This window comes from Chelonoidis abingdonii, chromosome 15 (assembly GCF_003597395.2).
Source record: "Chelonoidis abingdonii isolate Lonesome George chromosome 15, CheloAbing_2.0, whole genome shotgun sequence".
Lineage (NCBI taxonomy): Eukaryota > Metazoa > Chordata > Testudines > Testudinidae > Chelonoidis > Chelonoidis abingdonii.
This window is the reverse complement of record NC_133783.1, coordinates 3,259,391-3,275,824: the sequence shown is the minus strand read 5'-3', so window position 1 is coordinate 3,275,824 and position 16,434 is coordinate 3,259,391. Positions and strand designations below refer to the sequence as shown.

Genomic DNA, 16,434 nt, shown 5'->3' with positions numbered 1-16,434 from the left:
GTAGTACATGGTAGCTACCTATTCCTCAGCCCCACTCCATACACTCTGCTGTTGAGCCAGTTCTGCAGTTGTCTGGCTAGGTTGCTTCACACAGGACCCCAATCTGCTAACCCACCTTGTACTTTATGTTTCCTCTATTCTCCTAATGCCCCCCCCCCCTCCCCCAACACACACAAAACCTGAGGTTTAGTATAGACATACCCAGGCTGAAAAACCTGCCCTAGTCCATTCGAAGAGCCACCACAAGAAGTTTAAGAGATGAAGAAGCCACCTCTGTATTATAACTACTATTTCAATAAAAAAAATTCCTGAATAAATTCAAATTCTGCCTCTTTACCCTTTACAGTGTATTATGCCTTTCCCATTGGTGCTATATTTTTAAAGGCTTTCAACGACTTCTAAATGGAGTAGGGAGACGAAAGGTTAGCCTTACACTGCAAGGTTGTATTCTATATTTGGCAGGAAGTGCAACGTGAATAAATTTAACTCTTTGACCAGTGAAAGGGAAAATAGTTATGGGTCTTAAGAAAAGCTAATTTTGGTGATCTAATATTTTTAAGTATTGTTTGCAAACATGATTGGGGTATTATAACTCTTCCATGTGTCAAGGAAGCCTATGGTAGAAATATGCGCTGTTCCCATCTTTTTTTATGTACATGTTGTTTTATTTTATTTGATGTGTATCAATTTTTATATGATCATCCAGCAACTAATATTTGTGAAGCTATGTGAAATACAACAGCATTGTTCATTCCATTCGGTTTTCCAAATGATGTTTGCATTTTTGCTATCCTGTTCAGGTATAATTCTATATATCCATGAAAGTGCATGTTAGTTGCTTAAAAGGGATCAAAGGAAAATGAATTTTCAGTTATTGAGTCACATTTCTCCAATAAAATTGCTCATGTGTCCTCTTTAAAAGTGATACACTGCTGTATTTAATAATAGCATTTTAGTCCAGAAAGTTATTATATAAAAAAGTGTCTTTTGACATTAAAAAACAACATAAGCAAATCAAAGCTTAAACAAGACAACTTCAAATCCATAAAACAAATTTCACAGATTGTACTAAAATGTGTGTACTGACTAAAATAAAAGAATGTTTGCATGCGTTCCTTATCTAAACTCATTATGATAGTAGCTTAACAAGAATGTGCTTGAAAAGTGAGATATTCACACAACTATTTTGACTGCATTCTTTGGGTTTGAAAAAAATATTATTGGTGTATTTTTAGGGCATGAATGGAGACACCAGGGACGAATAACCCCAAAATGACTGTATGAGTGGTTTGTGTGCATGCACTACTATAAACCTGCTCTAGCTCCTAAGTAATGGGCATTCTGTATCACTTTGGTTATCTGAATTTTATTGTCTATTACTTTAAATTGCCAGAGGATTTTCTTTAATGCATTATTCTTGATAAGGTAATGATTCTTTAGTGCGTTACTATTTTAGCATCTAACCATGTTGGTCTTTTTAGGCAAGAAAGCGGGGGGGGCGGGGTTCCACTCATACATTCTACAAGTAAAACTGTTCTTGCTGCCACCCACAACCTCACTATGCAAGTCAAGTCAGCTGTGCATAGTTTCCTTTGTGAATCACTGGTACGATGATGCAGGCTCTCTCAGATACATATGAGAAATGCTCATTGATTCCATGCACACATTAGCCTTTTAAAAATTTAAGAAGAACTAAATAACAGAAAAGTATATTTATTTAATGTTAAAGACATCTTCAGGAGCCTGATGCAATGGAAATTTTCTTCAAAAATATGAGTTAATATATTTCAAGGTCAACTGAAACAAAGGTGCGCCAGGAAAAAAGTGTTTAAACTGCTGAAGATTTAACAGCTTAACCAATAAAGCTACTCTAGCCTTCAGTCAATGGAAAAATCAAAACAATGATTTCAAACTATTTTATTCAATCTACAGAGAGGATTACTAGGTGACAGCACATTTTCTTTTTTCTTCTACTATAGAAGTAAGCCTTTTCTCTCATTTTTAAAGATTCCTTTTAGCTGAGTAAATTATGCATCCTTTTCAGGACTACCGCCACAGGGATACAGATGTACATTTAAAAAAAATGTTTATTTAAATTCTGCCACTTACTAAAAATTGATTTTCAGAGTTACAGTAAGACCTCAAAATACCCAAATAGTTCAAAAAAAAATTTTAAACGAAGTCAGTTTACTGCCATAAGCAAAACATAGGATAATGACCCAACACAGAATAATTTACCATATTCAGATTCTTTATCATTGGGTTTTTGACATTTCTCGGATTATTGTAAATGTGGAATTCAAACCATTACATAGATTAAAAGCTCTCCCCGCCCCTCCAGACACACACTTGCTTAAATCTATAAATTCTTTAGAATAACATTTCAGGCTTTAATAGCAATTAACATATTTCATACCAGTGTACAAGGGGGCTGTATAAAGCGATTCTATAGTAAATTAGTCTGAAAATTGCCTTAATTGTTATGCTAGAAGATGTCCTCTACATTGTGTCTTGGGAAAAAGATCTTTCTGTCTAAATGCCATTGTGTGTCATCCCGGCTGAGCCTCCTGCCTAGCGGGGACATTGAAGTTGTGCAGCAGGAGCCGCTTCGCAGGCTTTAAGAACTACAGTAAATCTTCAAACAATTTATCCAAACAAAGGCCAGTGTGTGGAGAGAAAAATACACGGGAAGCAGATGAATAAGCAACATCAATTATGGGGGGGCTGACCTTTCTGCCCCACACCATGGCACAGATTTCACACCAAATCGTAGCAGATTGAAGTTGACATGCCTGGAGTGAAAACACTGGTCCTCACAATGTTGCCACTCTACATTCACAGAGCTGTAGAAAAGGAGAGGAAGAAAATGAAGCGAAGGGGAGGGGCGTGTGAATGAAAAATCACACATAATGGGCCTGGGTTTATTTTACAGAGAACAAAATGGCTCAATTTGAGCACTTAGACTGTCGAAATTGGCTAGTGTGAGATACAAGAGGTACATCCAAGGGGACAGTTGAATCAGGTGGCTTCAATGATGAGACCAAAAAAGGAAGGAAGCGGGGGGGTGGGGGAATTAAATACAGTTCCAGCAAACTCATCAATGTCTTTAAAGATTGTGTCACTTTATATATATGTGTGTGCGCGCGCGCACATTAATAGACATCTCCTAAGATATAATTTCTCTCAGAAATCAAGTGGTTAAGGACATTCCTACATAATCTGGCCTTGTTTTGTTACTTTAAAAACATCATGCTATTTTAAAATGCAGCCTAGTGTTATCAGAGATGCATTTTTAAAGAATTACACCGCCTCGCAAAATGAAAATTATGCTCACTCCAAGAAAAAAGTCATACTGACTAAAGTATATTCCATTTTACAAATTTCTGAATTTAAAATTCAGGTTTTTGCCTTTGAGAGTCTATTTAAAGATTTGTTTCTAGATTGGTTGTAGACAGATGATTATTAAATATTTATAAGTCTTTGAAAAGTATTGAGAGCTTTTGCTTTCTGTATAGTGAAATTTTGTTCATTTTGGGGAGGGCGGGGATTTATGAATAATCATTTTATTTGGATACTTCATAACCTGGTTAGTGTCATGAAAAATCAGGCAACTTGACTCCGCCCATTTAATGTCAACTGAATCTGTTAACACTGCAGTAATAAGAGTTTAAGATTTAATAGCGAATCAGATCAACCTCTTTCATTTGATTCCATAACACAATAATACACTGACTGCTAATAGTTCATATTAACAGTAACTAAATAGTAATTCTGGTCTGGATTCAAGAAGATAAATTTACTTTTTTACTGATTGCTAATCTGAATCAATATTTTATTTTCAAGAAATTTCCCAGGCAAGTACACCTCTACCCCGATATAACTTCGTCATGCACCTGACGAAGTGGGTATTCACCCACGAAAGCTCATGCTCCAAAACATGTTAGTCTATAAGGTGGCACAGGATTCTCTGCTGCTTTTACAGATCCAGACTAACATGGCTACCCCTCTGATACCCGATATAACGTGACCCAATACAACACAAATTTGAATGTAATGCAGTAAAGCACTGCTCCGGAGGGCAAGGCTGCACACACTGGTGGATCAAAGCAAGTTCGATATAATGCAGTTTCACCTATAACGCGGTAAGATTTTTTGGCTCCCAAGGACAGCGTTATATTGAGGTAGAGGTATCAATTTGCCAGGGTATTTTGCTGCTAACCATGAGATTCAGATTTAAGGTATAACATCATGAGTCATGAGATGTCAGACCTTGGAGAAGTAGACCTTTAGTTAATGATGGTAACAGCAACACACTTCGCCAGATTTTAAGCCCAGATGTACAGGGCTCACCACTGTCAAATTCAAAGAATAAAAAAAATACTTGCTACCCTTCTCCCAATTACAGTATATATAAGAACAAGGCTTCTCAAGTGATGCACATCAGAAAGCTCCCAGTCTTCCAGTAAGGTGGTACGGAAACGGAAAGGAAAAATTACAACAGCCACATTAGGATGCACACTTCCAAGTCTGGAGTGCTCTTCTCTGCTTGACTGGATGACAAGGAATAGTTTTAGAATTGGCCAAAAGAAAATCCATAATGCAACCAACATTTTGACTTTATATCCTAGTTGGGAGACAACAAACAACATGATCTCCACCCTTTTGAAGTGAGCAGACCCAGACTTGCACTTTTGTTATTTTTACTTCATATAGTACAACAAAAGGGCTCATGGTGAATAGGATATAACACACCATGTCCTTGATGCACAAACACAATCCTGAAGTAGGAACCTGGAAATCAGAGCGCAATACTAGTGGGTTAATGGACTATGGAGCTGGCCACTGAGATTTCATTACCTCTAAACATGCAACATGATATATTTGATGAGCTACTGATATATTTCAATACTGTATGATGCCACCTACCACACCGAACTCAGAAAGGGCATCTTTATGCTTAAAAAGGCCAACCACAGACATAAAGGCAATCATTAGAGAACTAGTCTTCCTTTGTCTAGAAATTAATACGATAGGGCAGTTAAACCCCAAGTTCCAGGTACATAGTTTATTCAAGTCTTCCAATTTCTCCCTCCCCTATTTTCCTGCAAGCCAGCCTGACCTTTCCACCCTTCCAGCTTGTTACTAAGTCCTGATCTGCTTGAGTCTCATTAGTGCAAGAGGTTGACTATTCCATCTCTCACAAGCATGGACTCATTAATTCTTCTGTTCCAATCAATGCCCTTCTTCTCTAACCGACTCCCAACCAATCTGTTCCTCCTTTGCTACTGTCCAGCTAAGTTCCGTATATTGTCCAACTAAGTTCCATATATAGCATCAGCAGGTCTGTTGGATTGGTTAATGTTTTTAAAACATCTTATGCTCTGGGGCTTACCTGGATAACAGGAATAAAACACGCTGTACCTCTCCAAATCTGTTGAGCATTGTGAACCCAAGAGTTTCAGCTTTAAATCATTATTTAGAGGCTGCAGTCACAAGGTCCGTGTTGTAGGATTGTAAAGTAAAGAGAATGAGTCTAACCAACAAGAAAGTGGAAATAAGGCAGATACCCTGCACAAGATCAATCCCTGTTACTCAGCCATCCACCAGGCAGGTTTGATATCAGCTCTGAGGGATCTCACCCATTTTCCAAGCTCTTGAAAAAGTGCTAAGGAGTGGCCATTGGCAAAAATGAAACTCGGGGGAAACAATGAAGAAAGAAAAATTTGAGCATGTGCTTCAAAGCTCTCAATCAGTCAGTACTGCTATGAAGGCCCTTGTCTAAACTACCTCTGATAAAAGCATAATATTTTAAGTTTAAATCCATTAGAATCACTTTCTATCACGCTCCTCAAAAACATCTGAAATTGGTACACCCAATAGACACACTCATGGCTGGCTCATAAAGTTACCAGAGAAAAAACTCTCAAAAGGACAGAAGCTTGCATGGCAATATAATACTATTATAGAGAACTCTTACTATGCAGGTCATTCTGTATTAGCTGAATCACAGATTTAAAAAGTGTAGAATTTTAAGGGGAGGAATTTAATTTGTTATTACAAAGATCACATGCCCAGTCTAATAATCTCAAGCCATGCCAATACTATGGAGACAATAATAGCACAGCTAGGCCAGCATAACCCCTAGTATAAATGCAGCCTACACTGATTAAAGGGGCTTTTCTGTCCGTGTAGGAACATCACCTCCTGAATGAAGTTAGCTGTGTCAGCGGAAGCATACTTCCCTCAGCATAGCTGTGTCTACACTGAGGGTTACCATAGCTATGTCAGTCCAGTCTCTTTTTTTCACACCCCTGACCTGTGTAGCTATGTCAACCTAACTTAAGTGTAGATCAAGCCTGACTTATTTTCCCCACTCCAGAGAGACTAATCTAACATGTTAGAATAAAGAAATATGAAAGAAAGATCTTCCAGAAACACGGGCTCATTGCTACAAATCTCACATTTACTAAGGCCATCCTGTAAATCAAATGGTCCCAGTCTGAGTGAAACACTAACATGCACACACACATTGACATGTAGGCAGTTATAAATGCATATGTATGTACATATATTCACACACTCATATGTGCACGCATATTTTTGTTGCACAAACATGGAGCGGACATAGTTCTATCAACTCAGATAGCAGTAGATCCCTCTCTAGTCCATTATTTTAAAATTCACTAGATATTTGACAAGAGTAATGCTTATCCAAGGTATAGCAATGAAAAACTGTCTTTATTTCTAAGATTTCACACATTTCCTAATTAATTCAAGGGGACTTATAGTTTTAGATAATATTTTTCCTTTCATCACTTGCCACCTAGCAGTTGGCATAATGTCAACACGTACATCTTTTTTTCTAACCAAAATCATTTTTAAAACATTTTTATCCTAAAATGTTCACCTCAATTTCTCAAAAAATATCTTAAAGATAAGAGATTTCTTTCCATTTCAGTCCCACAACAAGGAGAATGTCAGCACAGCTTTTTTTGACAGACAAATTATTGAATCAAAGAAAGAATATGCCATTAAGCCCACAGGTTAGGAAGTGTCAGGAATGGTTTAAAGAGATATCCCATTTATCTTCAAAACATGCACGGAATGTCACTAATGTGTGTTTATCATGTATAATCAGACAAAGAAAATATCGAAATAAAGTACTCCTGCATACAATAGAAGTCTCCTTCCATCTCTCAAGATATCAGTGCTATTCAAATAGAATAATAATGATGAAACCTCTTTCTTGAAAATGGAAATCAAGTGAAATGTAGATAGAAATGATTTTTTGTAGTTGATGTACATTTCTAAAGTGCATTAACAGGAAATCCAGAACTTTTTAGGTCAATTATATTGTCAGTATTGTCAATGCCACTGAAATGAATACCTAAGCACTGCATATTCCTGATGGAACAGAGTTAGAGAAGAAATCCTGTATTCTATTACTTGGAAGATAGTGACTACAGAGATACATTTGAAGGTTTACTTTTTGTTACTAATCTTGAGGTTCCCCCGCCCTTAATCAGTCAAAACCAGACAATTCTACTTATTGTTGGATACAAAAAATAAATTGATCTGAAGTCCTAGGTCTTTCCCTTTCCTTTTCTTTTTAGCCCTTTGGCTCCAATATCTGAAAACCTATTTTTGGTAGCCAAGTACATTACAAAAACTAATTCATTGCTTTTGTAAGAGATTTTCCAAGACAAGATGCAAAAGATCCATAAAGTATACTGAAATGTAGGCTTAGAGAGAATCCTAAGAAGCTTTTGTCCCACATATCTAAAATGTATCAGAAACCAAAACTATGACAACATATTGCTGGGTAAGTGGTTTTGCTAGGTGAGCTAAATACGTACTTCATTTGTATCATTTTGAAGATACTACTCACCTGAACAGAATTTGAAACAAAAATAGTTACTTAAAGTTTAAAGTCAAGGGTCCCATTGACAACAGATAATTTTCTCCTCCTCCTCCTCCCTGCCCCCTGCTAAAATTGTAGTGATATAACAGAAAATTTTCTTCCAGGTAAATTTTTAAGAGGTTGTAGATATACACTGTTTCTTGTAAGATAACCAGAAGTGGAAGGAACGTGTTAGCTATAACACATTATGAGGGAAAACTTTTTGAAATTTTCTAGCCATAATTAAGTTGGAGTTTAAAGAGGGCAAAATTACTAATGAATCTCCTACATCAGCAGGGTGTAGAGAGGTGGGTCTAAGGAGAAGTAGTATTCTGCAGAAGAAAGGAAGAGAAGGGGAAAATAGAAAGACATTCACTGGTGAAGGAACACTGGGGAAGCCACTCGGGTACGGTTAACAAATAGCAAGTGTGAAAAATCGGGATGAGTGTGGGGGGTAATAGGAGCCCCCTAAAAAAAGCGCCCCAAATATTGGGACTGTCTGATCACCCTACACTCAAGCCTTATCCCAGAGAACAGCAGAAAAAAAGAGAATCATAAGCAGATCTAAGAATGCAAGGAGGGAGAAGACCAAGGAAGAGAAAGAAACAAAGCAAGAGTCAAAGGCAAGTGGCCATAAAAGATTTAAGTTCACAGATTGTCCCCTAGGTCTCTAACCCTTAGAGGTGTTAAGAGATGTTACCAGACAAGAGCGTGCAACACTTTGTGTTTGTTCATGCCAGCAGATGTGGACTATATCTAGTTAAATTTTTAATACTGCATTTTGAAAAACATTCCAAAATGAACTATAAAATGACTCACCATATGTAGCAGATATTAGAGTGTTTAATTTTCCTGAAACTTGTAAGCAGTTTGTCAAAATATTCAAATTGCATTACAGAGGGATCTAACTTTGTATTGTAGCATTCATAAGGAAATGCTAGCATTACATTTACCTTTGCCCTGTCCCTTTAAGGAGGTGTGTGCTGCTGAAAAGAACAAACAGAACACAGGTCTGAGAAGCAGGAGATGGTCCCAAAAGGGTTTCGGTGTGTTCAGGACAGGACTTGGTAGCAATGGGGCGTGTGCAAGGTAAGTAGAGGTGTGTGCGTGGGAGGGGGGTCTACACTATGTTTAAAAAACCCTCCAGTTTTAAAATGGTCCCTTGTCTGGGAGTGTAACATTGTTTATTAGCTTTGCTGGTTCTTTGGTCCAGGTATGCTGATGTCAATTCTGGTGGTCAGAGTTAGTAGGACCTTTCAATTATTTTTTTTTTTAAGAGTGCAGAAAAATACATCATTTCCTATGCCTTAAAAGGCTGGATTACATTAAATTCCTTGAAAGCACAAGTAAATTAATACAATCAAGAAGCTGCTTCATGCATATCTGCATTTTTCAAGCACTTATTTACATTATATATATATATATAAAATAAGTTTCTAATAAATTAAGTTAATTTTCTAGATTCTTTAGAAAATGGAAAGGTGTAACTGACTCCTGTTGACCAAAAGAAATTGATTTATAAGTAGTAATAAGTGCTTGAAAAATATATTCTAAATTACATATAATTGCGTTATATCTCATACATTTTCAATATACATAAATTGTACTTTCGAATATATTAATCTCTTATGACCTTAAATGTGCAAGGATAGCCTTGTGAGTGAGTTACAGAACTGGGGCACTGGGAGATACATGTTCTTTTCCTGGTTCTGCCCCAGATTTCCTGTATGACCGTTGGAAAGTCACTTTCTTTCTATGTCTTAGTATGCACATTTATAAAATATGCCTACTTCAAAGAGGTGTTGTGATGCTTAATTAATAATAAAAAGATTTCAAGAGATAAAGACAAAGAAGTTATATTTTGCAGCTTCTCGTTTCACTGAATACACAGTGAGTCAGCTGGAGCCTATGGGAATTCCATGCAGAGATGGCTAGGCTTACAGGATCAGGCTTTAAGTGGAAAAAGTATTACTGTTTAAAAAAGTCTCTGCTGTTCCTGATCCTGCTACATGCAGAGGGTTTTCAAACCTTGAACCATGCAACAGGCTGTTAGCACGTCTCAATGCTCGACTCTACGTCCACTTATATTTAACTGTAATATATCAAGAACACAGTGAAATTGGGGGGAAGAGGAGAATGGCTCTGGATCAAATCCTGCTTCAGTGAAGTTGATGGCAAGCTCCTATTGACTTCAAAGGGGGCAGGATATCACCCCAAATGGTTTGTTTTGGAGAAGTATCAACATTTCACAAAATTCAAAAGCTTTCTGGGCTTCCCCTGACTATAGTGAAAGCTAATCAGATATAGTTCAGACAACTTCAATGCAAGCCCAGAATGCATATCTGAGGATAGAATTAATATTGTAGATTTTGGTGCAAATTAAAGATTAAGGGCCAGGTTCTATGTGAATGTGGACCTAATATTGTGTGCAATTTTCCCACTTATTCTGCTGTGAAAGAAGAATTGCCAGATTTCTCTTGCTAAGGACTAAAGCATACAGCATTCTGATCGCTCTGGAAAGTCCATAAAACAAACTTGGACATGTACAGAATTTCCCATTAGTCATACCAAAAAAAAGTCATCATTCATTGAGCAATAAGGGCCCGATGAAGTCAATAGGAGTCCTTCTAGAGATGTGGAAGTATAGGACCTCACATAGGCCTAAGGTTAAGCAAGTGTTTCAAAGCCAAAAAGATTTAAACTAACATAAGATTAGAGTTACCCCTTCTGAAAGATCTTCATTCAAGAGTGGAATGTTGAATTTCCCAACATCTTGTCCAATGGATTTTTTTAAACTTAAAATTAGATTGACATCATCCACTTTTCCCACAGGCAACTGGCTAACCTTAAATTTTCCCGTGGGCTGTTCAATAATTCATTATACCTATTCCTATGCTGTTACCACTGCAGCCTGTAAGTACAGGTGAAGCTTCCAGTTGTCTATGATATATCCCTTGCTATGGCAAGGTATGCTGTTAATATTTGGTGCCTTCAGTGCTCCGAAAAGTTGAGAGGTAGACTAACATTTTTAGCCGCTCAAAAGTTGCAGGTTAAAAAGAAAAAGGTATACAGCAGGAGAAAAAAATGCAACACGCTAGAAAAGTAAATAAAATAAATCAAGAGAGAGATATAAGACAGCGTTCAACTCTTTGCCTCTTGAAAATTTAAATGAATACTCCTTGAGAGCAAACTACAAAATGCTAACCTTGAAGTGTTGAGTGGCAGAAAGAATTATGGGTTATTGTACTGTCAAAATGCCAGACAGCTGTATGTTGAGTTACTGTGTTATTTAGACAATCAGAAACTTGGAAGCTAATGTGACATATTTTTTTCAGTGTGAAAGCTCCTGACACACGTCATGATAATTTCTAAAGGGACAAAATGTTATATAAAAAACATAGTGCCTTTATGAAACAGCCTCACAGGTACAACACCACTGCAAGTAGAATTCATGTTAAATATATATATAAATATATAGTTAAATAGATTCAGGATACTTACAATTAAAATCACTAATAGATGGTTGGTTTGCTTTCATATATTTTTAATTTTTGCCCTATTTGGAGGCACTACCAGACACTCACTATGCCCAGCCTTTCATTCTAGGTCCAGATATTTTAACTTAGTTGTGACTTTGCCCCAGCCCTCCACTGTAGTCCCCTTCTAATCATGCTCTCTCTCCTGGCAGGAAGATGGCACATACTACCTCAGCTGAGATGGGCATTAACAGCTGCTTTGTGAAGTGGTATGAAGAAAGACTCAGAAAAAAAAATGTAATTGATCACATTTCTCTCTACCGCAAAACAGCTCAATATTCCTTGGGTCCAAGGTCTATTCAAGCTCCACCAGAGAGGTGTACTAAGGATTCCCTTAAATATAGATCTCTCTCTTTGCATCTTGATATGGTCCCACCCTAATCTTACTGAGCCAAAACTCCTATTTGTATTCCTAGCTCTTAAATACACAGGAATTGCCATACTGGCTCAGACTCATGGTCCATCTAATCCAGTATCGTGTCTTGGACAGTGATCAGCACCAGATGCCTCAGAGCAAGGTGCAGGAACCCTTACAGTAGACAGAGGGTGTATAAACTGCCCCCATGAAGATCTCATCCTAATCCCTAATAGTTATAGAGTGGTTTAAGCTGTCAAGTGTGGGGTTTTACCCCTTCAATAATGCTTTGTTTGTACGTGCTTGTTATCCAGATAAACATCCAATCCTACTTTTAATTTACTAAATTCTTGGCCTCAAAACATCCCTGGGTCATTATGTTCACAGTTTTATTGTGCAGGGTGTGAAAAGGTATTTCCTGTTATCAGCACTGAATTTTCTACCTTTCAGTTTTGTGAATGTCCTCTGGTTCTTGTGATGTGAAAGAGAACAGAAACTCCAAGTGTACCTTCAGACCATTCATTTTTATATACTTTTGTCATGTCCCCTCTTATTAGTCTTTTTTCTAAAATAAACAATCCCAGTCTTTTCAGTCTCCATCCATATCAGTTTTTCTATGCCTCTAATCACTTTCTTTATCCTTCACTGAACCACCTCTACTTCTGAAATAACCTTTTAGAGATAGGGTGATCAGTACTAAGTAGAGCATTCTAGATGAGGCTGCACCACTGTTTCCCATAAAAGTATATTTTCTATGTTATTCTCCAACCCGTTCCTTATGCATCTTAAGATCTTGCTTTGTTTTTTGACCACAGCTGCACATTGAGCAGAACTCTTCATAGAGTTACATACTGTGATGTCAAGGTCCATTTCGTGAGTTGATACAGTGATTTTAGAACCCCGTAAGATGCAAGAGCAGTTCACATTTTCCCATACAATGTGCATTACCTCAATCAACATTGAGTTTCATCTGCCATTGTGTTGCCCATTCATCTAGCTTGGTTAAGTCTGTCTGAAATTTCTCAGAGTCTTCTCTGGGCTTAACTAACCTAAATAACTTTGCCATCTGCAAATCTTTCTACCTTGCAGCCCACCCCTTGTTCACACTATCAGTAAATGTATTAAACACCAGGCCTAATTCTGAATATTGAGGCACCTCATTGTTAATCTTTTGACATGATGAAGACTGGCCATTTATTCTCACTCCCACCCCCATCTCTTAGCCAGTTTTTGATCCAGATCGATATTTTGCCTCATTCCTGACTATCTAGTTTCTTTCGCACCCTCTTGTGAGGGAACTTGTCAATAAAATACAATATACTCAAGGTAAATGAATGACAAACAGGCAGGTAGAGTTGCGAGCAACTGATAGGTAAACAAAACAGTTGAGATATTGCATAAAGTAGAGCCCTGAAACTAGTACTTTCAAGATTTCTTACTCCCAGATGTTAAGAAATTTTCCTGAAGTCTTCAGTACATTGCAGCCCATTGTTCTCTTTCTATATATACACACATTGAGAGAACATTTATGATATCAATGCATTAGACATTTCCATTAGAAATTGTTTTGGTCTTTTGTTACCATGCCTAAAAGAACAAATCTTAGAATTTACAGTACAGTGTTAAGTAACTTGTTTAGCAGTGACATCCACGTCCTTTTATAGTGGTTTCTAAACTATTCAACCAGTGTTAAACCTGATTTTTTAAAAAGCATGTCCCATAATCACTCTGTGCATAACCTAAAACTCTCCTCTGCCCAATATGCATCTTACTGAACATCAAGGAAAAACACCTTTGTGCTCAGTCTCAGAATACTAATGCCAGGACACACTATATTATGGTAGCATGCACAAGTATAAACATTTACTGCTAGCAGAAGTTCAAGCTCAAAGTTGAGAATTTTTTCACAAAACTCAATAATAAAAATGTTTTTTCTGTATTTTAGTTTTTTATTCTCATGAAAGCAGCAAAGGGCTAGAGGGGGAGAAAGGATCATTTTAATTTAAATAGTCACCACTTCAGCACACACTGATGAGACAGATATGTGCTATTTCACTGTGCAAGCTAAGTGAAGTTCAGAAAGTGAACAAAATGGTAGAAACAGTAAAAAGTGAGTTAGATTTTATCAGTATGTATCTATCTTAGAAGATGTGACTAATAACACAAAGACTGCCTTTTGTTTCATCTTTCCTTTAAAAATAAGTATCTGTGACCTTAAAAACATATTTTAAGGTGGCAGATCATGCAGAACTCAGATGATTAATTCTCTTCTTCTTCCACGGGAATTTTTATTTTGTGCTTTTGAATTAAATTTATTCTGGACAAATATTAATAGGGAAAAATGGCCAGCATGGACTTCGTTTAATGGCAAAAAGGAGAAAGAGCAGCAGCATTTTTTTTAAGTTATTTTAGTAAGACCTCTGACATTTTCTGCCCCAAAACTTTTAATAGAAATAATAGTTACATATAGAAATAGTACTAGAAATAATTAAAACAACAGAAGCGAATCAACAGTCTGGCAGAACAGCATATATATTATAGTGACTTTGTATCATTCTGAAATTAAAATATACTGGTTTGGTTAGTGAACAAAGCACTAGTTTTAATACTTACTATTTCGGTATTGAAAAATTAAGTACATTTTCAGCACAAACCAAACTATTCAGTGTGAGGGATGGCACTGCTTTTGACCAGACACTACGGCAGGGATATCTGGCTCAATGTTTGTGATCTTAAGACAAAGATGGGGCTCCACATCAATTTTGTTTTGATGCCAACCAGCGCAGAGAATCCGATCTTGCACAAATGCAAGGTGGGAAAAGTAGCGACTCTTTTGTACTCTTGACAATAATTGTTGCTTTACGTTTTTGGCCATATCTGTGATTCTACGATGAACAGTGTTATTTGAGAGGGGGACACTATCTATAGCTTTGCTAGCCTTGTCTCCAATCATCACTTGCACCATTACTTTGGCTGCAGGTTTTACTAATATCTCGCCAATCACTTCAGCAGCTCCAAACTTTGCAATTAAGTACGCCACGCTATATGAAGCTTCCAGAGCTTTCATATTTTCACCTCCTGTCACATTACGAATTTTTTTCTGGGACTTTTGGAGATCTTTGCACCTATTTTCAAAGAATTCTACAGGTTTTCCCTCACATTCTTTGCTATCGAATGGCGTTTTAGGTTGGATGGTTTCATACCTTCATTTGACAGAGTTTCCTAACAAATCACACATAATGGAACAGGCTCCACCTCATCGCCAGTCCCCGAAAATCCCAGTTTAAGATATTCTTCAACAGATTTGCGGGCTTTTTTCATTTTCTTTGTAGCTGACACATTCAATAAACTTACAGCTGGTTCACAAGGTTCACTAATTTTGTCATCACAATTGTCTGATGCAGCCATATCACTGCATTTTTCAGCATAATCACCACTAACATTCATATTTCCTTCATAATTTTTTTATACATATCAAACTTCCCGTTTTTAGCCAGCAATCCATCGTAAATGGGTTTAACAAAAACAAAGAGAGAGATATGTAGATTAATACATACCAAGTATGTATTTACTCAGTAATCTAAAGACTGTAGCATTCATCCACGTTTATTTTTTATCCACCAGTATGACTTCTGCGCATGCCACAAAGGCAAGTGTATTCCCCGAGCTGCGGTAACGCACACGTGTGGTTTGCATCGGCTCTGCTGTGCTATTAGATGTTACTGAACGCGTTAGTTACAGTGTAAACCTGTGTATATTTCTATTGTACAGGTGTACACCATTCTTATATATTAAATTTTAGTTAATTGTTTTCTGCTGCTAAAAAAGGCTATGATAAAGTAAAAAAAATTTTGCTGTGTACCCCTTGAAACTCTTTCATGTACCACCAGGAGTACGCATACTACACTTTGGGAAACACTGCGCTACGGGGTATGGCTACACTACAGCTTGGAGCATGCATCCCAGACTGGGTAAATAGACACATGCTAGCTCTGCTCAAGCTACTGTGCGAAAAACAACAGTGTGAACATTGTGGCATGGGTGGTAGCATGGGCTAGCTACCTGAGTTTGGATCCAGGGGCTTGGGAGGGTTTGTACGGGTAGCTGACCCAAGTTGCTCCCCAAGCTGCAATATCCACATTGCTACTTTTGGCATGCTAGCTCAAGGAGTATCTCCTTGCATAAGAGAAGTTTAACTGTTGTTAAAACAGATGACAGAGCAGCTGAATATCGCAGTTGGAAGTGCATTTACAGACACGACTGAATTTCCAGGATGTTTTATCTTGGATTTGCTTAATGCAGATGTTGAAGATGATGCACCCCCCCCAAGCCCTACCCAATACAACTGAGCGTGCAGAAGCATAGCATCAATACTGTAGCTTTTACTAGTTTACTGTACTTTCACAATAAAAAAAAAATACATTATTGAGGCACCCAGAGAACAAAAACTTATTTCTATTCAGCATTTGACCCTCAGTTCTGGCCCTACAGCCACTCAACCCAGAATTAAACTACATCACTTTAAATAAAACTTATTAGCCTGTAGCCCACAAATGGGCACCTATTTTACACACACTAAGTGCAGACCAGGAGTTCCCATCTCAGTCAGTTCCTTGAAGAGATCAAGAAATAACATGGCAGCA

General features: G+C 37.4%; 1 protein-coding gene across 1 annotated transcript in view; it reads right to left on the bottom strand.

The window, feature by feature from the left end:
- Nucleotides 1-15,238, bottom strand: part of LRMDA (leucine rich melanocyte differentiation associated) — a 454,278-nt gene extending 439,040 nt beyond the window's left edge. The window contains exon 1 of the mRNA XM_075072663.1: nt 15,028-15,238. Within this exon, the coding sequence (XP_074928764.1) occupies nt 15,028-15,238 (211 nt within the window). The remainder of the gene's footprint in view (nt 1-15,027) is intronic.
- Nucleotides 15,239-16,434: the final 1,196 nt, after the last annotated feature.